Source organism: Hemicordylus capensis, chromosome 5 (genome assembly GCF_027244095.1).
Source record: "Hemicordylus capensis ecotype Gifberg chromosome 5, rHemCap1.1.pri, whole genome shotgun sequence".
Lineage (NCBI taxonomy): Eukaryota > Metazoa > Chordata > Lepidosauria > Squamata > Cordylidae > Hemicordylus > Hemicordylus capensis.
The window spans coordinates 123,870,964-123,892,157 of record NC_069661.1 but is presented as its reverse complement, the minus strand read 5'-3'; the positions used below and the strand labels follow the sequence as shown (position 1 = coordinate 123,892,157).

At 44.6% G+C, this 21,194-nt stretch overlaps 1 protein-coding gene across 4 annotated transcripts in view; it reads left to right on the top strand.

Annotated features, from left to right (window-relative positions):
• The window catches only part of RGS12 (regulator of G protein signaling 12), a 142,922-nt gene that overhangs the window by 25,858 nt on the left and 95,870 nt on the right, over positions 1-21,194 (top strand). For all 4 annotated transcript variants that reach the window (XM_053256888.1, XM_053256881.1, XM_053256882.1 and 1 more), the window contains one exon: positions 19,518-19,631. In XM_053256888.1, the coding sequence (XP_053112863.1) occupies positions 19,518-19,631 (114 nt within the window). The remainder of the gene's footprint in view (positions 1-19,517; positions 19,632-21,194) is intronic.

Sequence of the window (21,194 nt, the reverse complement as noted above, 5' to 3'; positions counted from 1 at the left end):
CACGAGTGGGAGCTGAACATGGACTATCTGAAGAATGTGTTCAGTGACTGGGGTTGGCCGAATATCGATCTGTTTGCAACTGCTGCAAACAGAAGATGTCAGAGATATTGCTCACGTGCAGGGATCGGAAGGGGTTTCCTAGGGGATGCTTTCCAGATCAGATGGACTGGAGATCTCTTCTACCTATTCCCGCCACAACCACTGATAACTCGAGTGATCACACAAATGCTCTGGGATGCCACGAAGGGCATCCTAGTAACACCTTGGTGGCCAAGACAACAGTGGTTCCCAGTGCTACTTCAATTGTTGCGGGGGAATTATCGCAGGTTTCCCAAGCACCCTGCATTATTGACACAGAGCCAGGTAACGCTGCTGTACCCGCAACTGGAAATCTTGAGGTTGACGGCATGGCGCATAGGCTATCGAAGTCCATATTACTGAACAATAGAAAACCTTCTACTCATCTAAATTATGCAAGCAAGTGGAAGAGATTTAAGATCTTTGCCAGGCGCCATGGTTTCTTCGCAAAGAAGGCGACAGTCAGGCAGGTGTTGCTATATATGACGACTCTAAAAATGACAGGCCTAGCGAATGCATCGCTAAGGGTACATTTAGTGTCAATTTTCTCTGAACACAGAGGTTGGGAGGGCTCCACGGTGTTCTCCCATCCAGAGTGCAAGAAGTTCATTAAAAGGCTGAATAACTTGTTTCCACCGCTGCGGAAGCCACAGCAGCAATGGGATTTGACGTTGGTGCTACGAGCCTTATCATGGCAGCCATTTGAACCTTTGGCTTCAGCTTCCCTGAGACAAAAGGCTTTAAAGACTGTTTTCCTGGTCGCGATTACTACGGCTAGGAGGGTCAGTGAGCTGGCTGCCCTACGGGCTGATCGCCCATATACACAGATATTTCCACATAAGGTAGTTATGCATTTGGATCCACAATTCCGGCCAAAGGTGACAATGGAGTTTCATATAAATGCAGATATAGTGCTGGCTGACCTTCTTTCAACATCCAGAAACACAACTAGAGAGAACTATGCATTCCTTGGATGTTCGGTGGGCGCTGTTATACTACCTAGCGGCTACGAAGCACATGCGTAAAACACAAAAATTGTTTGTATTATATAAAGGAAAGTCTAGGGGCTGTGCTGTTTCAAGACAACGCTTGTCTCAGTGGATAGTTCAGACAATAAGATTGGCTTATGCTGAATGAGGGGAAACTGTGCCGGGAACCGTTACGGCACACGCCACAAGGGCATATGCATCCTCGGTGGCAAACTTAGCAGGAATTTCGGTGACAGAGATATTCAAAACAGCAACTTGGTCTTCAGAGCAGCCGTTTGTACATCATTATGCAATTGATCTGAGACAGACCAGAGATGGGGCGTTTGGGCGGGCTGTTTTAAAGCATGTCCTGCCTTAAGGGACTTTGCATCCCACTGCCTGGGGTAGTATCTGGCTATTCACCCATTCATTATGAATGCAACGGATCACGATCCAGATAAACAGGTTGCTTACCTGTAACAGATGATCTGGAGGTGATCCGTTGTATTCATAAAACCTTCCCGAACCTTCCCACGAGGCTTAAGGCAGGGTGTAATGGTCTGTGAACTCACAAGTGATCGCCTAAATAAACAGCAGGCGGTCCACCAGAAACTGAATAAACGTGCCCCCAACTGCCTGGGATAACAAAAGCATGGTCGCGTGCATAGCAGTTGGGGGCGGAGCGAGGAGCTAGTTAATCGGTCTGTGAGGTCCCTGCGCAGGCCCAGAACCCATTCATTATGAACACAATGGATCACCTCCAGATCATCTGTTACAGGTAAGCAACCTGTTTTTTCTCAGATTGCAAGCCCTTTGGGGACATGGGGGCATTTTATTTGTTTATCTCTTTGTAAACCGCTTTGGGAACTATTGTTGAAAAGCAGTATATAAATATTTGTCATATATACTCACACACAGAGCACTCTCTGTGTGAGAGAGCACACACATGTAATCTTTGTAGTGCTAATATATTTCTTTTCAACTGCTGATGCATTGAGAACTTTGGGTTGTTGCTCCTCAGTAATTAGAAAAGAAACCGTTACTCAATCAGATTTCACTGTGTTTTTTTACTATGGACTGTGAGTTTACTATTCTTTGGTTTCTGGATGTCAGACTTGATTGTTTGGAATTCTACGGCTCTGCCAGTAGAATGGAGGAAGTGGAGAGAAAAAAAGACTACTTTCAAACATTGCTCTCAATGTAGAGCAAAATTACCTTCTACATGAACATAATCTGTGTCTGTTGTGTTTGGGTGAACAGCATGTTCCTGCCGCATGTAGAATTTGACAATCATTTTCAAAACAAACTCTGAAAAATCTATTGTTGCGCCTCAGAGTGGCTTTGTATGGCTGCATCCACCAATGCCAAGATGGGAGTTGACATTGAAATCTATCTGTGGGTTTGGTGCCAAAGTCGACATTGACGATTTCAATGTCTGAGTCAGGGTCTGTGTGTTCAGTTTGAAACCCTGGCAAGTGACCCGGAAGAGATAGTCTTCAAAAAGCCAAGAAGCCCCAATGCTGGACATAAGGAACATAAACGGCATCGAGACTCTTCTGACACTGACTCTCCACCTCCGAAGAAACATGTCAAAGACTCCACGCCCATCAAGATTGAGGACTCCATTGCCTACATCAGTTCAATGTTGAGATTCATCAACATCGACAGATCCTTTGCTACTGAACCCTTGGACATCGAAGACTTCTCTGCTGGTCCTCTATTGGGTCTGTTAATATCGACCGTCATCGCAATGTTGACGCCAGCCTCAGTACTGAGCACATCAGTATCGATGTCAAACATGGATTGATTCAACTGAGTGTTCCAAGTTTACCATTGTCAGCAATGCCTCTTCATTCCTACAAGCCTCTGGTTTTTATCTCCAGGAGGGACACCGGTGAAGTCTCCACTGCTAATGTTTGACAATACTGATCAGAGCACTGCAAAGTCACTAATAGGTATGTTGGACTCTACCACCAGCACTCCTTCTGGCTCCACTTCCCAGGGGTTTTTGAGTGGCGCTTTGGAAGTTGATGTGGATGCAGATGGAAATTCAACTCCTAAAACTCCATCCATGTCACTGCTTAAAAGTTCTACAACTAGAACGGGTCTCTTCTCTTTCCAACCAGTACAACATGCTACATCTACTGTGACTCTGCCACCTACCACTACTGCGACTTTGTGGAGGCTGCCACAAAGAGACCCTTTACCCATGTGTGAATTTACACACACAATGTCTCCTGCAGCTCAACTGGACTTTGCTGTATTTCAATTATGGAGGGCACAGCATATGCTACAAGGCCATATTATGTGACAGCAACCTGTTTCTGTGCAGCAGTTTGTACTACCTCAGCCTGCTTCCCTCTCCCTGCCTTATTCTATGCCTGTGGTGACCATGGGAATAAACTAGGGTGTTCAGACTACACCTTTTCCAGTTGATGTGCCTGTCTCATCTGCAGTAGCTTCTTTGCCCCAATGTCCAATAACACCGCCTCTTGTTGGAGATAGATTGCCTCCGCCTCCAGCTGCATGCCCAGTGGGTGGTACCCCAGTATTGGTTCCAGAGGTGGTTCCTATATGGTCTGGCAACTCTTAAGATTCCTCCAATTCGTTGGAGCCAGACACTGATGGTGAAGGTGGAATTCCGGAGCATCCTTCAGACCCACCCTTGGATGTACCTCTGAAACCTTCCACTTCACCTAATGAGGAATTGAAATCCTACACTAAAATGATACAGCAAATGGATAAGTTTCTAGGTCTAGAGATAAAATGACCTACTCTGGACCTTGAGGACCCTGTTTACAAGATGAGGACCGCAATACAATCAACACAACCAGTCACTTTGCCCATGTTACTAGTTATCACTAAAGTAGCTAAGACAGTGTGGGAAGTCTTGAAAACTTCTACCCCAACTTCCAAGCATCTAGAAAGTCTGTACCGCATCCAAGAGGAGGAGAATGCTTAGCTTTTTAAAGTATCCTACTCCACACTCATTAGTAATAGAGCCTCTGCTAAATCAGGCCACCACCATTCGACCCCTCTGATAAAGGGAAAAAGCTGGATGTTTTTGGATGCCATGTTTTCTCGACTGTGAGCCTGTCTATTCACATTGTGAATTATGCTGCCTGTATGGCACATTACAATTATTGCCTGTGGGACTGCTTACAAAAGGAGCTCCCCTTGCTAAAACCAGAGAACTTTATGTCTAAATATGAGGAGATGCTTAACAAATCAGCCGAACTTACCAGACAGCAGCTAAGTACATTTTAAACACTTGGCAGAAACTGAATCGAGGATGATGACCACTGCAATCTCTCTGACACCATGCTTGGTTATGCTCTTTGATCCTCCAGAATTATATGAGAGATCGCATTGAAAATCTGCTGTTCAGCAAGGGTTCTTTAGTGAGACAAGAGACTCTATGATGGAGACCTTAAAGTTAAAGTTTACCGTGAAGAGTTTTTTGTCTACAACTACTCAAGGCTCTTCCTGCTACTGGAATTTCAATCAACAATGTTCTGGCTTCCGGTATCAAGTCCAGAAGGGTATAAGAAACAGTACAAACCATACCACAAAAGGGCTTTGGACAAAAGAACAGAAATCAAGGACCCCATACTGGAAAAGATGCCTCAGCAGTCACTTTGACTCCCAAAATTGTCCACCACACATACTGTCATTGCCTGTCTGAGTTTTGAACACTGAAGTACTGGCTATCAGTGGCATGCCTGTAATACCACTTGTTTTTCCACCCTGTGTCATCAGACTAGCCAGTCATGCTTTGACATGGCACCAGATAACATCAGACCAGTATGTCTTAAGAATTACCAATACAGGTTACGCAATCGATTTTGCCAACTTTGCCAAGCTTCGAGGGCATGAGAATCACTCGCCCTACTCCTGCTTTGTGGGAAGAAATGCAGACTTAGTTGGAGAAGGAAGCGATGGTGCTAGTGCAGTGGACGGACCAGCTGAAGGGATTCTACTTGTGTTATTTCCTCATCCCGAAATGGGATGGTGGGATCAGGGTGATTATAGATCTCCAAGGCCTAAATCAAGTCATCAGTATGTGCAAGTTCCATATGATGACACTGCAAGGAATCCTTCCACTCCTCGCCAAAGAGTGGCTTGCTACATTAGATCTCAAAGACGCGTATTTTCATATCGAAATTCAACACCACCACTGGAAGTACTTGCGGTTCACTGTAGGAAGCTCAGTATTCCACTACCAGATCCTGCCCTTCGGTTTGCCTTCAGCACCAAGGGTGTTTACCAAATGTATGGCAGCAGGTACATACCAAATGCGCAAGTACATACTACTTGCAAATATGCACAAGCACACACCAAATGTATGTACTTGCGCATGCAAAGTATTGTTGTATTCCCTTCCCACGACTGGCTCCTGATACACCAGGACAGGTCAGAATTGGGAGTCCTAGATCCAGTATGTCTTGCCACTGTTGGAGGACTTGGGAGTCCAGGTAGATTGAGCCAAGTCAAAGCTGCAACCAACAAGACTGATAGACTACATTGGAGCAGTGTTGGATGCGCTGTCAAAATGAGCATACCTACCAGAGAAACTATATTCACATTTGTTCTATGGTGGAGGCGTTCGAAAACCAACTGCTACAGTGGGCCGAACAAGTTCAGAGGTTGCTCAGCCTCATGAACTCTTGCAAAACAACCGTTCTCCATACTTGCCTATGTATGCAGCAACTACAGCTTTGGTTTCAGCATTTATTCCGCCCAAATGTTGACAAGCAGCAGATGTTGCTGGAATTTCCCCTGCCTGTACTGAAGTCCTTGAGATGGTGGAACGTATAGGGGAACCTACTTCAAGGCATATCTTTTGAATCTCCAACTCCAACAAAGTGGGTGACAACAGATGCCTCCTTGATGAGGGGCGCACATTGTGAGAGTAATCAAACTCGGGGCTTGGGATGGAACAACGGAAGATGTATATCAACTTCTTAGAGCTGATGACAGCATTTCTGGCTCTAAAGTCTTTTGTGCCCCTAATAAAGGACTCCATAGTACAACTCCAAATGGACAATACTGTGGTGATAGCCTGTGTCAATCATCAGGGAGGCACAGTTTCAAGTACTCTATGTGCGCTAAGCGCACAGCTTCGGAACTGACACATTTCCCAAAACATGTTCCTGGTTGCCATCCACATCAAGGGTGTGGAGAACATCTTAGCAGACGACTTGATCAGGACATTTGAGAATCAACATCACAAATGGGAACTCAAGCAAGCATGCCTGTACTGTCTGACCACCACGAAGGGGATTCCCCAGGTGGATATGTTTGCAATGGGAGAGAACAGGAGATTTCTGCTATTCTGTTCCGGAGTGGGCGTTGAACAAATGTCTCTAGGGGATGCTTTTAAGTACAATTGGAACAAGGGTCTTCTATATATGCCCCCCCCCCCACTGCTCCTAGTCAAGAGTTGTGGGCAAGCTGATGCAGGACAGTGCGAAAGATATTTTAGTGACGCCATGGTAGCCATGCCAAACATGGTTTGTGTAGCTACTCAGACTGACGGGGAACACTTATTGCCATCTACCTCTCAACTCAATTTGCTAATGAGATGGAGGTCGAATAATGCACCCGCCTCTGAGGACACTGCGGCTGATGGCGTGGAAGGTCAGCTGTTAAAGAGAATCCTGCTAAACTGTTGTAGGTCTTCTGTGCAGAAAAGTTACATTAATAAATGGAAATGTTTTATCACTTATGCTAAGGACCATGGATTAGTAGTGTGCATGGTTTTGGTTCAGGCACTATTTAAAAGTCCTCCGGACCGGTCCGTAATTCCCCCGGTTCGGATGGGCGGGGGACTGTTACTTTAAGCACATGCGCTCTTCACGGCGTGCGCACTCATCTGTTGCTGGCGTGTGCGCGCCACATGCATCGTGATGTATGCGGCGTGCGCCAGCGACAGACGAGCGCGCGTGCCGTGAAGAGTGCATGCGCGCCGCAAGCTCTTCTCTGTTCAAGGCTTAAGGAACGACGACGGGGGCAGGGGCGGCAGGGAGGAACTCTGCCGCCCCAAGAAGATTTTTTAAAGGACCAGCGCCAGAGGGGGAAGAGCGGCGGAGGGGGGTAAGTACTACCACCCCCCGCTTACAGTAACAGTCCCCCCGTGCCAGACCGGGGGAATTCCGGACTGTGCACACCCCTACCATGGATTTGACCCCTTTAGAACTTCAGCAAATCAGATCCTACAGTATCTTACCAGTCTGAAAGAATCTGGTCTGGAGAATGTATCCTTACAGGTGCACCTTGTTGCTATTTCAGCTAAGCATGGAGGTTAGCAAGGCAAGACTGCCTTCTCTCATTCTCGACGCAAAAAGTTTGTGTGGCATTTAATAACCTATATCCTCCTATATGCCACCCGGATGAACAGTGGAGTCTGTCTCTAGTACTGGCTTCATTAATGGAACCTTCCTTTTGAGCCATTTCATGAGGTGAGCTTGCGTTATTTGATGCTGAAAACCACTTTTCTCATTGCCATAACTACTGCCTGTCGTGTTAGTGAAATAGCCACTTTAAGGGCGAATGCACCATATATGCAGTTCTTTCCCAACAAAGTGGTTATGCGTACTGATCCGTCTTTCTTACCTAAAGTGGTAACAGAATTAGACTTGAATCAAAATATCGTATTTCTGTCATTTTTTTAAGAACCCGAGAACATGTCTTGCTGTAGCTAATGTTACTTCCTTCTGCAAACAAAGAAAAACACAACATTCAAATTACTATATTCTGTTCCTTCAAATTCATTTCTAATGTTGACCCTTACGAGGAACCCTAAGAGCTAACAGTTGCATTTGCACCACAGAGATTGCACAGACAGCAAGAAAAGAAACACAAACAGGTACACACATCTCTGAAACTGGCAAGGCTGTGTGGGAAAAAGATAGTTTGCTGCTGCCCATTCCCATTGTTGCAAACTAACCTGGCTGGCATACATGATCATTGTAAATATCCCATGCCCCTAACATATAACATAATTTTTTTCTTTTCAATTTTAAGTTTTTAAAGAGCATTGGGGAGCCGCTGGAGAGGATTGTTGTTTTGCTTTGATGTTGTTTGGGGTGGGAGGAGAGTTATCTTGTGTTTATTTAAATGAGGAAAGAATGACTTGGGAACACAAATAGCTTATATGCATCTGTGGCGGCCTTCAAAATGGCCACCACGAGCTGGGAGAGGGCTAGGAAGACCTGGAAATAGGCCAAACTGGCCCCATAAAGACCAGGGGGAGGCCAACAGAAGGAGGGGACACCCCCGCCAAGGCAGCACCCCCCAGAGGCAGCAGAGTTGACCCATACCCAGTGATGAGTTAAATTTTTTAAAGAAAATTTGAACCCCAGACTGGCTTGAACAAAACTGAACATGTCTGGTCTGGTTTGAGTCCGAACTGGGCAAACCGGTTTTGTGCACATCCCTAGATGTGGGGTGCATTTTTGCAGGTCTCAGTCACCTCACCCACCAATCTCAGCTGTTTGATCGGGGGGAAATGAAAAGGTAACTGTTGTTTACTTCAGTAAATAAGTGTCTCATCTTATTTTTTTCTCAACAATTTTTATTTCAAAGAAATCGGGCCAGCCGGCAGCTGCAGCAGGTCTATGTTCCTCCTATATCCTTGGCTCCTTAGGAACATAGGAAACTGCCATATACTGAGTCAGACCATTGGTCTATCTAGCTCAGTATTGTCTTCACAGACTGGCAGCTGCTTCTCCAAGGTTGCAGGCAGGAATCTCTCTCAGCCCTATCTTGGAGAAGCCAGGGAGGGAACTTGAAACCTTCTGCTCTTCCCAGAGCGGCTTCATCCCCTGAGGGGAATATCTTGCAGTGCTCACACTTCTAGTCTTCCATTCATATGCAACCAGGGCAGACCCTGCTTAGCTATGGGGACAAGTCATGCTTGCTACCACAAGACCAGCTCTCCTCTCCCAGACCAGCTCTCCTCTCCCTTCCTTACTTCACAGTACGGCTTTAACTCCACTCCCTCATGCCTTCACCTCTCCTCCACTCTTCTTTTGCACGTCTTTCTGTGATGTGATGCCAACGCACCACTCTTCCTCTTACTACGCAGGTGGACATTGCCTATGGCCAGGTGAGGGGGAGGGGAGAAGCTCACTCACTGCAGCCAAGGTGGCAGTGGCGGCCATCAGAGGATGCATCTGATGACCAGAAGTGGCTGGTCAAGTGAGCAGGAACTCACTGCAGCCAAGGTGGTGGAGGCAAGTAGCTGCCTCAGGCTGAGGGCATCGGAGGTGCCCGAGTGAGCGGGAGCTCACTGCTGCTGCCGTGGTGGTGGAAGCAGCAGGTGGCTGCCTGGGGAGTGGAGGCACGCAGGCACTGTGCCCCCAAACCTACAGTGCCCCCTTGTCAGGGCCAGTCTGGCCAATGCCTTGAGGTGGCCCTAATGTTGAGTCAGGTGAAGGATGATGAAGAATGCTAGAAGAGGGCCTCCTCCCAATTGCTGAACTTGCCTTGCAAGCTAAGGATATAAACAGGTCTACTCACAGGAAAATTCCTCTAACAATACAGATGTGTGTTTCATGTTTGTGAATCAGCAGTAAATAGGCTAAATGTAGCTGAGATCACATCAGTTTTTTAAAAATAAAATAGGTGTAGATGAAGTAGAAGCCTGCATCCACTGAAACCAATGAGATCTTTTTATTGCAGCGGTCAAGTGCAGTTCTCCTGTCAGCAATCTGACAATGGGGGATGGTCATCAGGACACTGTCGCTGAAAAAGTGAGGGAGTTAGTCTCTGCCTGAGAGATGAGGAAGAGGAAGAAAAGGATGCTGTAATCAGGAGCAAGTTTTCTCAGAATAGTCCCACACACCTCTGCTTCACCGCACTGCTCTAAGCACCCACCAGGGTTTCCAGTGTCTCCCCCTCCCCTCCGCTTTCCCTGAAAGTTCACATTCCATCCTTAATAGAATAGGCATTGCACCTGCAATAGATTCTAGCGATTTGCATGGAACCAGTTCAGAGACCCTTTATGGGCCTCTGCAACACTGGTTTGAAGGCAGCGGGGGTCTCCTTTTTAAGAGCTTTCCCTCCTCTGGCATCAGTTTTTGTAACAGCCCACCGGGGCGGCAGCATACTTCCCTGCCACCCCGTTGCCCTTGTCTTCCGAATATGACCAGAAGTCACTGACATGCCTGTGTGTGTGTTTGTGCGCGCCTGTGATGGTATGTGCAGGTGCGTCATTGACAGCCGGTCATATCCACTCTTAAAGGGAGACCCCCACCACCTTCGAACCGCCCTGCCGCAGTTCCGTGCACATCCCTAATAGAATCTAGTAAGGCTGCTCTCACAAGTAGCCTAACCCAGGCTACGGCAGCCCAGCCTGGGTTAGGCTGCTTGTGTGGAGCTCTGGGATTGCTCTCAATTCCAGCATTTCTTTACCCCAGCCTTTAGCCACGGTTAAGTGTGCAAGCTTGCCCTTAATCCCAGCACCGGGGTTGTGTATATGCATGGGCTGCATGTAGCCTGAGCATACTTAATTGAGTGCCTAGAGTGCCCAACTCATGGGGGAATACCTAAGTGCACTGTGCTGTTCATGCAGTGCATTTAGGGATGTCTGGAGGCCAGGATTCATTTCCCAATCTCCAGAGATCTGCATTGCTGAGGGCAGCACGAAGCATGTGGGTGCGTGAGCAGTACATCCCACACATTGGGCAGAATCGTGGGGGGGAAGGTAAGTTGGATCTTGCCTTCACCCCTCGCCATCCCTGCTCGCACTTTATGGTCGTGTGCACACCCTTACTGGCTGACTCTCCCTGCCACTCTCAGACTACTGGCAAAACATGCCAGCATTCCGGATTCCTTATCAAAGCAGTTACACTCTGCATAACTTTGCCAGCAGTTGCTTCCCATAGGTTTTTAAAGGGAAACCATTTTGGACTGCTGCTCAAAACTTCACCAAGCCATTAAAAGGTGCACCACCTAAACAAACCTTACACAGTAGATTAGTCATTTTCACCAAAATTAGAAATACTTAGATGGTGCACCTGGATAAAGTTTAGACAAAAGGGGTTTATTTGTCAAATTTCAGCCGTTTTTAACTTGCTGTTGCAATCTTTATCAGATCTCCTTGAAATTAGGCACATTTGTAGACCTCATCAAGTAGATCACAAACACCAAGTTTCAAGTTATTAGCTCAGCAGTTGTCATTTATAAGCAACAGAATTTTGAGGCTTATAATGGTGGAACTGTGAGTGTTTGTTTTTTGTTTTGCTGCTTGCCTTAACTGAAGGGGCACTCTTGTGCCTCTTTAACTAGATCTCAATTCATAGAATTCTACTGTGTTAAAGATCCAGTTTCTAGGAATCCTACGGGGTTAGCAAGAGAAAGGGAAAAAACCTACGTGTGTTTCTTTTTACCACTTGCTCTCTCTGATAAGTATGAAGCCCAAACTTCTTAGATGAGTAGAAACCAAACTTGAAGCAGATATGTTTTCTTTAAAGCTAAAGTTTGAATAACTCAAAAGATCTTGAGAGACATAAGATTTCTTGAATATGAGAAAAGCAAAGGCAATACAACTGCATACTCCTTCCTAAGCTCTAGCTTATTCCCCATGGTGATAAATAGAGCAGGCCCCATTACTTTAAGTTACAAAGTCATCCTCCTTTAGATCATTTCTAGAACTTGTCTTAGGTCTACTAGGGACACTTTTCATTTTTTACCTTGGACAGAGATCCTCTCCTCCCAAGCACACCTTCAGGTAAAAGGAAAAGGTAAAGTGTGCCGTCAAGATGATTTCAACTCCTGGTGCCCACAGAGCCCTGTGCTTTTCTTTGGCGGAATACAGGTGGGGTTTACCATTGCCTCCTCCCACACAGTATGAGATGATGCCTTTCAGCATCTTCCTATATCACTGCTGCCTGATATAGTACCAGCGGGGATTTGAACTGACAACCTTCTGTTTGTTCATCAAGCATTTCTCTACTGTGCCACTAGCACCTTCAAGTACCTCTAAAAAAATATTTACCTCCTCTTTTTAACTTCATGTACTCACAGTAAAATGCAGTGATTTTCTTGGTCTGCTCAACCATTGCTGACAAGACATCATAGGTAGGAGACTGATTTGGAAGAAGAAAAAAGGCTGCAGATATCTACATGTTTATAGGCATCAGTCACTTTAATGGAGATAACATGGCAAATCCAACAGGAGAGGTTGGTTTAAGCTAGCTTCTGATAGCCATAACCAAAGCACAAAACAATTCCTAGATTGCCTGTGCATCCTATGAATATGTAAGATTTTTGAGCCAAATAATTGTCAAATATGCTCTGCATACACAGTAATGATGTATACCTAGCGCAACACTGAAGTGCTGAATAATAATATACAACACTTCTATTAGAAATGACCTATTAATCAAATAATTTATTTAACAATCTGCTTGAGGAAAGTGCCTATTCAGGGTGAAATTACAGGTTATAAGTAGATTAAAAACAGCAATCTTCTTGAATTCTTCTCCTTATAGTCCATAGTACAGAATGTCAGTTCCTGCATCCATTATGTGGCATATCTCTTTCACCATCCCTTCCAGTAATGTGGACTGGAGTTAGGGAAATATGCAGCAGAATGACATCAGATCATATAGTACGCATTACGGGGCAGCAAAGGGAAGACTAAGTAGAGCACTGCTATTTTCAGCAGCTGCCACATGTTCCTTACAACATGCAGTTTTCCCCTCTGAGGTTAATGCATAGGAACCCATACAAGAACAGTTTTTCTAGATGCTAGCATTTTAAAATTAGAACAAAATCCTACAATTAAAAAAGGTTACATTAAATTGTATGGCACTGAATAGAATTCCAGCTGCTACTAATTTTGCTTTATAAAAAGCTTTATATTAAAAAGTAGGCCGATCTCCAAAAGAAAGTGAGCAGAGCTTTGGAAGACTGAAAACCCTATAATTATACAAGAGAAGAAATGAATATTATGTAGCATTGTTAACATTGCTCTTGCATCACAAGTGGTTTAGGGTTATTTCACTGAACATCAGCTGTTCATAATAAACAAAGTAATGGATGCCACATTATAAAAACTGCAGTAACCACCACTACCTCCATAACTTGGGTTACACACACAAATATGTAGACAGACTCCTGTTTGTCTAAGACTTATTTGAAGATAAGCCTTAAGGGAAGAGAAGTCAGATATATGTTCTTATTCGAAATTCTTAGGATGTGCTTGCCATCAAGTCAGTCCAATTGTAGGAAGTTAGGAGAAAAGGCTAATATGAGTTGCCATCCTTTGGGAATATCTATAAAATTAGCATAGTTGTGGCAATTTGTAACAGGGAAGGAAAGGGTTGTTGATTGAAATTAATCTGATCTGTATCTGTTACTTTTACAGAAAGATCAGCACAGTGCTGTATTTACCTGAATCCAATGCTATGTTGTTTCCAAGTTTTTTGTTAGAAATTAAGTGCAGAGTCCTCTTCCTTTTGAGTAAATACAGGTATAACCTGTATAATCTTCTATTTGGGTAAATATGGCAGTCTTCAAACTTCTGATGGAAGTTTCCTTACATTAACTTTCCTTATGGAAACCTTTTCACATTGATTTGTCTGTTGAGGAGCCCTTGTATACCCTAGAGCAGGCATCCCCAAACTGCGGCCCTCCAGATGTTGCTGAACTACAACTCCCAGCATCCCTAGACACAATTTTTTGTGGTTGGGTATGCTGGGAGTTGTAGTTCAGCAACATCTGGAGGGCCGCAGTTTGGGGATGCCTGCCCTAGAGGATTCTGGGGTGTGTTAGGGTGTATTCTCAGTTTACAGGGGATTCTAAACAGACCAATTAGGTTTTGTTATTGTCCCACACAGAGTACTTTCTTATGACCATCTTAAAAAATAAAGATGGCTAATGGACTCTGATCAAACTGTCTCTTAGGGAAACCTGCCTGCCATTATAGATCTCCTCAATGAGTTGAGGGTACACAACTTAAATCGCTCTGAGAGCTACTACTGCATTTTTATTGGGCCACATTACATTAATTATGGAAAAGCATTTGTTAGAATTTCAACACAGGCTTTTATTTTCAATACCCTTCTCTCTGCACTCTATAGTGCAGAACTCTGCTTTGTTCTTGCTGAACCACTGCAGAGCTCTCTGAACTCCCCTCTCTGCCAGCCCTCCCTCCCCTTTCTTTCTACATCGCATAGCACATGGTCTTGCAGCACAGCAGGTCTGCACTCTCATTTGCTATCCTCTTTCTGTTGTCATACCAGTTCTATTTCCTACCTGCTTGTCATCAGTTCCCTCTAATTTCTTTCCATCTCAGCTATGGGGGATGGGGCTATAGCTCAGTCAATGGTAGAGCATCTGTTTTGCATGCAGAAGGTCCCAGGTTCAATCCCCGGCATATCTAGTATGACTGGGAAAAACTCCTGCCTGAAACCTTGGAAAGCCACTGACAGTAAGTGTAGAGAATAGTGAACTAGATGGACCAATGGTCTGACTCAGTAGAAGGCAGCTTCCTATGTTCCTATTTCCTTGCTGAGTCTACTGGCAACAATAAAAGTTATTTTTAGCCTACTTTCCATTAGGCTTAAGAGATCATCTGGCATTCCATGTGTGCCCCCCCCCACACACACACACCATCAACTTCACAATGCCTGGACCAATATGAACCAAATCAGGTACAGTTGTAGGAACACCTCAACGTCGTAGTTTGTGATTATGTCACCTCAATTCAAGACGGCAGACGTGTGAACATTTGAGGTTCAAGTAGGCTAACTTGCGGGCTGTCTAAACAATTTAAACTAAATTAAGTACATTTGTAGTGAGTGACATACAGGGACACCTCAGTGGCATAGTTTGTGATGATGTCATTCACCCTGGTTCAAGATGGTGGATATATAAACTTTGGAGGCACAATTGGGCTAACTTGTGAACCGCTTAACCGATTTGAACCAAATTTGCTATAGCTGTAGGAATACATAGGGATCCCCCAATGATGGAGTTTGTGATGATATCATCCACCCCAATCCAAGATGGCACACATGTGAACATTTGAGGCATAAGTACACTAACTTGTGGACTGTCTAACTGATTTGAACCAAATGAGGTACAGTTGTAGTGAGTGACTACAGGGACACTTCACTGGTGGAGTTTGTAATGATGTCATCCACCTCATCCAAGATGATGGATAGGGGTGCATGAACATTTGAGGCGCAAGTGACCCAACTTGTGGACCTCGATTTGAACAATATTCAGTCCAGTAGAGAAAGTGAAAGGAAAGTAGGCAGATTCATTCTTACTAGAACAACTTGTTTCTTTCCTAGTAGTTCTCACACTGAGGGATTCAGACGGGTTCTGGTGCCCCCCTGTAACAAATAGTTCGGCTTCCCCCTCCCTCAGGTATAACCTATTAATGGCAGGCTATACCCCCGGCTTCCCCAAACTCCTTTACGGACTCTCAGTTTGTTCACACGATGCCACTATTTTCCCTTCAAATCGAATGCTGCAATAAGAAAATTGCAGTAAAGGAGCAAATGCATAGTCGGAATAAAAACAAGTACCAAGCTGTAAATACTTAGCATTGTATGAGCAGTCTGTTTTAAGAACATAAGAACAGCCCTGCTGGATCAGGCCCAAGGCCCATCTAGTCCAGCATCCTGTTTCGCACAGTGGCCCACCAGATGCCACTGGAAGCCACAGGCAGGAGTTGAGGGCGTGCCCTCTCTCCTGCCATTACTCCCTTGCAACTGGTACTATACAACTTGGTATAGTCCAATGATTAATGTGATCAAAGCAAACAAATTCCATTTTTAATTTCTTTAATTTTAAAAAGAGAGGTTTTACAAAAGGTTACAACCACTTAGCTTTTCGTGCTTTCATGTTTACAAAATTATTTCATTGATGTCTAACTGGGCACTTATATCACTCTCAATAGCAACCATGGCAAGGCTTACAAGCCTTCCTTAAGAAATACTTGATCACAAGTAATTTTTTTATTATTTTTAACTTCTACTACAAATATTTATATACTGCTCTTTAACCAAAGTTCTCAAAAAGGTTTACATAGAAAAATAGATACATAAATAAGGTGGCCCTGTCTCCATCATCTGCATAGCTCTTGTTCCATTATTCATATGACCAGCTACATTCATTTCCTCAATTACATTTATTTCCTGCCCCATGGCATTTCTCTGGCTCATCTAGCCCCTATTATAGCACTCTCCTTGGCCCACTTAAAATGGAAAGGACCTTTTTTCCCTTCGCTAGTTTTAAGAGTACCTATTGGCTGCTATGGTTTCATCATCACTAAGTAACATTTGCATTACTTCCTTCCAATGAGCACTTATTTTTTTACATCCCTTTGTAGGGTAGCTAATTGGAAAGGAAAACAAAGATCATTTATTTTTCATAACTAAGCAGAAGTGTAAATTTATGCTTCAATCAGCTCTGCATGACAAGCTGTACTTGCCAGAATTCCCTCATTGGCACAGCTCTTTCAGATACAAAAGGTCTGTTCTCCTTTGCATCCTTAGGCTAAGCAAGCCTAAGAAAAAACTAGGAAATTAGATGAGAAAACTTGAGCATATCAAGCAGTACTACTTCCCTAAGAGGAAAATCTTTCAGGTGAATCCCTCAGAAAGCCATATGGAGATCAATCGTAGATACTAAGTTCTTGGAGGACATTCTGTATAAGTTCAACTCTACTCTCTGCTGCCAGATCACGTTTTGCAGAACTGAACCCTGGCTCCGCTAATAAATTAATGTTAGGCTTCTCAGGAAAACCTCTTTCAGAACCCTTTAATCCCAGATGTGTGTGTCTGAAGAAGGGAGAAAGGGAGGGGGAAGTGCACTCTGGACATTCTCAGAGGCACTCATTTCGTTGCACTTTCCAAAGGCTGTGTCGCAAGGTTCTTCTGGAGCTAAAAGGCATGCAATACCTGGAATGCTTTCGAATACAAGAAGAACAGTTGGCCTCACCACAACTTCGCTACCTTCCTGGCCAAAGACTACCTCTACCTTTGGCTGGCTGGACAATTCGTCCCAGCAGGGAGGTGTGTGGGCAGGCTGTGGCAGTTTTGCTTGGTGTTGCTCACCACTGGGATGGGTAGGAGAAGAAGGAAAGCAAAGGCAGCAAGATAGTTGCTTGCTGGCGCTTAGGCAGAGCAAAAGCAAGAGAGGGAGAGAGAACGGGGTCCCCTCAGCTCGCTTCTTCCCACCCTCCAGGCAACGGGGACCTTGGGACTGGGAGACAGAGCCAGGTGGCGCAACAGCACTGAGATGCGCACTTCGTGCCCTTTTCATGGCTGCAGTCTGTCTGCCAGCTTGCCCAGATGGCAATTGGGGCTGGTGGGAGCCCCTTCGCTGCCCCTTCTAGGGTTAGGATGGGTGACTTGCGAGGCAAGATCAGGTAAATCCAAGCCAGATTTACCCAATTTTGCCCCTCAAGAGTGACGCAGTGGCGGGGGAACAGGCGATGGGGGAAAGGCGGCTCAGTGGGGGGGATGGGAACAGCACCCCCCCTCCCCAATGTCGACACCCCCTGTGACATGGTCCACATTTACTGTGCTGCAGCAGCTCTGGATTCGGACATGGTTGGGCTGTACACCATGGCTACAACAGGCTGGAAAACTGGTGCAAACTCCATTCTAAGGAGAGAAAGAAATGCAGACCATAATACAGGCATTTTCAGATTCATCACTGTTGATGGGCCAATATAAGCTGTGTTCCTGTAGAGTGGGAAAGAATACTAATACAACAAATATTTATATACAGCTTTTCAATAAAAGTTCCCAAAATGGTTTACATGGATGTAAATAAATGAAATGGCTCCCTGTCCCCAAAGGGCTCAGAATCTAAAAAAGAAACATAAGATAAACACCAGCAACTACCACTGGAGGGATGATGTGCTGGGGATGTATAGGGCCAGTTGCGCTCCCCCTGCTAAATAAGAAGAATCACCACTGAAAAAACTGCAGATAACGTGTTTAAATTGCCCTCAGAGGACCTCAGAGTCAGAGAGGGTCACAATATTGTGCTAACCTTTCCTTGAACACTATTAAAGAACTCAAAGCTTCCAAGGAACACAATTTGAAGACTAGTGATTTAATGCATCATTGTCAGTGGCAATAAGAACACTTCTGTGCTTTCTCTTTGAGTCTTTTTTGTGTTGTGGCAGCACCCGCACAACAGCATGGTGGCGGCAGGCACATGGCAGCCACCCATGTGCGGGCTGCGTGTGGGCTGATGGGCGCGGAGTGCCATTGCCACAAGTGGACTGATGGGGCACACCACCTTAGCAGGAAGCCGTGTGGAATGGTGGGGAACAGGTGAGGACCTGCTGTCCTCACTTGTAAAGGTGCCTCTTGTCTCTCCCCCGTCCCAGGCTGCACTCAACCTGCTGGACCAGTTCGACTTTGAACCAGTGCATGAACTGAGGTTTGTTCACATCCCTAACCCTGGCGGTGCTGCCAGGCGAGAGCTCCTCCTCCGTGCTTGTAATTCCTCCCATGCTTTTTGATGGTGAGCAGGCTTCCTCAGGGTATGACTTGTTGGAAGGTATGGAAGGGCTTGGTTGAGGCAGCTGGCTCACTTGCACTTCTGGGGAATTTCCTGAGGTTGCTACTGGCAGGTCATGCACTGGGGGCGGGGTCTCCTTGGGGGTCTTCCTTGTGGTGTGCAGGCTTGTCTGGCTCTTCCGGGCTTAGATCAGCTTCTGTTCAGGTGTTCATAGTATGGATGCTGTACTCAGGTGCATTATCCTTGAGAATATGCTGACAAGCCCCACCCTGACCCACTTCATAGTCCCATCCCCATTTCACCCACAGGAACAGTGATAAACACTGTACTCGGAATGAGATTCTCCCTGAGCTTTCCCAGATAGCAGGCTTTACTGTGGGTTTCCTGTGAGTTCAAATTTGTCCCCTGAAAAAAAGATGCAAAAAGTGAATTTTGTTTACACCAGACATAAGTCAGGCTAGGTTCTAGCACACAAGGAAAACCCAAATTGTGTATTAAGTGCTCCCTAATATCTCGCACTGACTTTGGCACGAATTTGGCCGATGTGCGAACGCATACCCTCCATTCTGAGCTAAAAGCACCATCTGGAAATGCTCCTTGTGATTGTAAACACTGATGCATTGCTTCTTTGTCAGATTTTTACAATGAAACTACAGCAGATAGGACATTGATCATTTTAAAATAATCTCTACACATATATTAACTTTGAATGCTAATTTATGGTCGGGATTTGGCAGCTACCTGGTGAATAATCTGTGAATAACCTGTCCTGTAATTGGAGATCAACATAGTAAAATAAATGTTTGGCATAATTGCTTAGTGCTGATGTACATGTACTGCCACAAACGGGTAAATTGATCTCCTTTTTGAAACTAAATGCTACCTAAAGAGATAAGAGTTAAATGGATATTGCTATATGAAGAATAAACACTAACATACCAATGAATATATATTTCATAATTTGTTTAGTGTACAAACTTCAGACACACTTCTGGATTAGCACAACCTCCCCAACGTTCTGCACGAAGATTTTTTGGACGGTCAAAGAGATTCAGCATTACTCGTTCCCTGGATGATCTTGAGGTAATTTTATTATGTCTTTTTCTCCCCTATGGAGACAGTGTAAACAAACTTTCATAAGCTAGTTCATTTTGATGCTCAAACTGTAGACCCAAGGAACCCAGTGAAAATAGCTATATTTTCAGTTAAAGCAAGTATGAATGTATTATTTGCACTGAATGTATGTATAATTAAATAGACAAAAACAAACTTGGGGTTTAAAAAAGTGTTAAGGGTTTATCACATTCACGGATGTTCCAAATTGCCGGGACATTATATGTGCTAAGGCCATGGCCTTAAGTTGCATCATTTAGGCAATATAGACATGGGTGACATCCTGGCTAATAAAACATGCATGTTTTGAACCCCTGCGGGCACAAACCACTAGCTCCGGCACTGCTCCCCCGGTCCTTTAGTATGTGTGGTATTACGGAATAGGGCTAGGAGCTCAGAGTTGTTCAGAATTGCTCTGTAATATCAGAAACATATTGCTGAGGGTCAGTGACGTGTTTCCAATCTTACAAAGCAGTTTTGGAGCACTCTGGACTTTAAACCCTATTCTGCAACATGCTATGGGGTCCATGTAGTAGCATGAGGGCTAGTGCTGCATGCCTCCAGGGGCTCAAAGCACAAATGTTTAGTTAATCAGGATGTCAGCCAAGGTATGTTTTCTTATACTGTGGTTATTCCTTGGAATTAGATGGCTGACAGTGGCAGAATGGTGGACTGAAGTACCAGGTTTTCTTCTTCACTGGAGTGCCCACAGGGAATTTGAGTAACTGAAACCAGCATTACGTGTTCTAAGTACTCTACTGGCAGCCAACATCATCGACATTATGCAGTTGGATGGGACCCTGAAAGTCATCTAATTTAACCCCAACCCTGCTCAGTGTAGGATCCCTGTAAATACAACATCCTTGACATATGGTTCCTACCCTTTGCTTAAACAAATTGTGTAGCAAAAGAAAAGCTGTGGAATCCAATTTTAATCACAGGGATGAGGGGAAGTCTCTCTGAGCATTGAGCATGCATAATGTAAATTTGATAATTACTGAACAACTTGAGTTTATATATTTATTTTTATTTTTTATTTTTACATTTATATCCCGCTCTTCCTCCAAGGAGCCCAGAGCGGTGTACTACATATTTGAGTTTCTCCTCACAACAACCCCGTGAAGTAGGTTAGGCTGAGAGAGAAGTGACTGGCCGAGAGTTACCCAGCTAGTATCATGGCTGAATAGGGATTTGAACTCGGGTCTCCCCGGTCCTAGTAAAAAATTAAGAATGTGGCCATAAAGGACATATAGTAATGCATTAACAACACACACACCTAAACCCTAGCACATCTCTTGTAGAAATTAAGTACAGTATACACCTCCTTTTGCCAACATAATAAGGAATAGCAGAACTTAATTATTCTCTACTTGTGGTTTATCTCTATCCCATTTGTAGTACCCTGTGCTGACATTTTGTCAGAGATCAGCATTACAGCAAGAGTACTTATTACTTCTATGTCATATTATAACATGTTCAGCATGCATTATATACATAATCTTAGTTAATTGGTTAAAATGCAAGAGTTTTTAC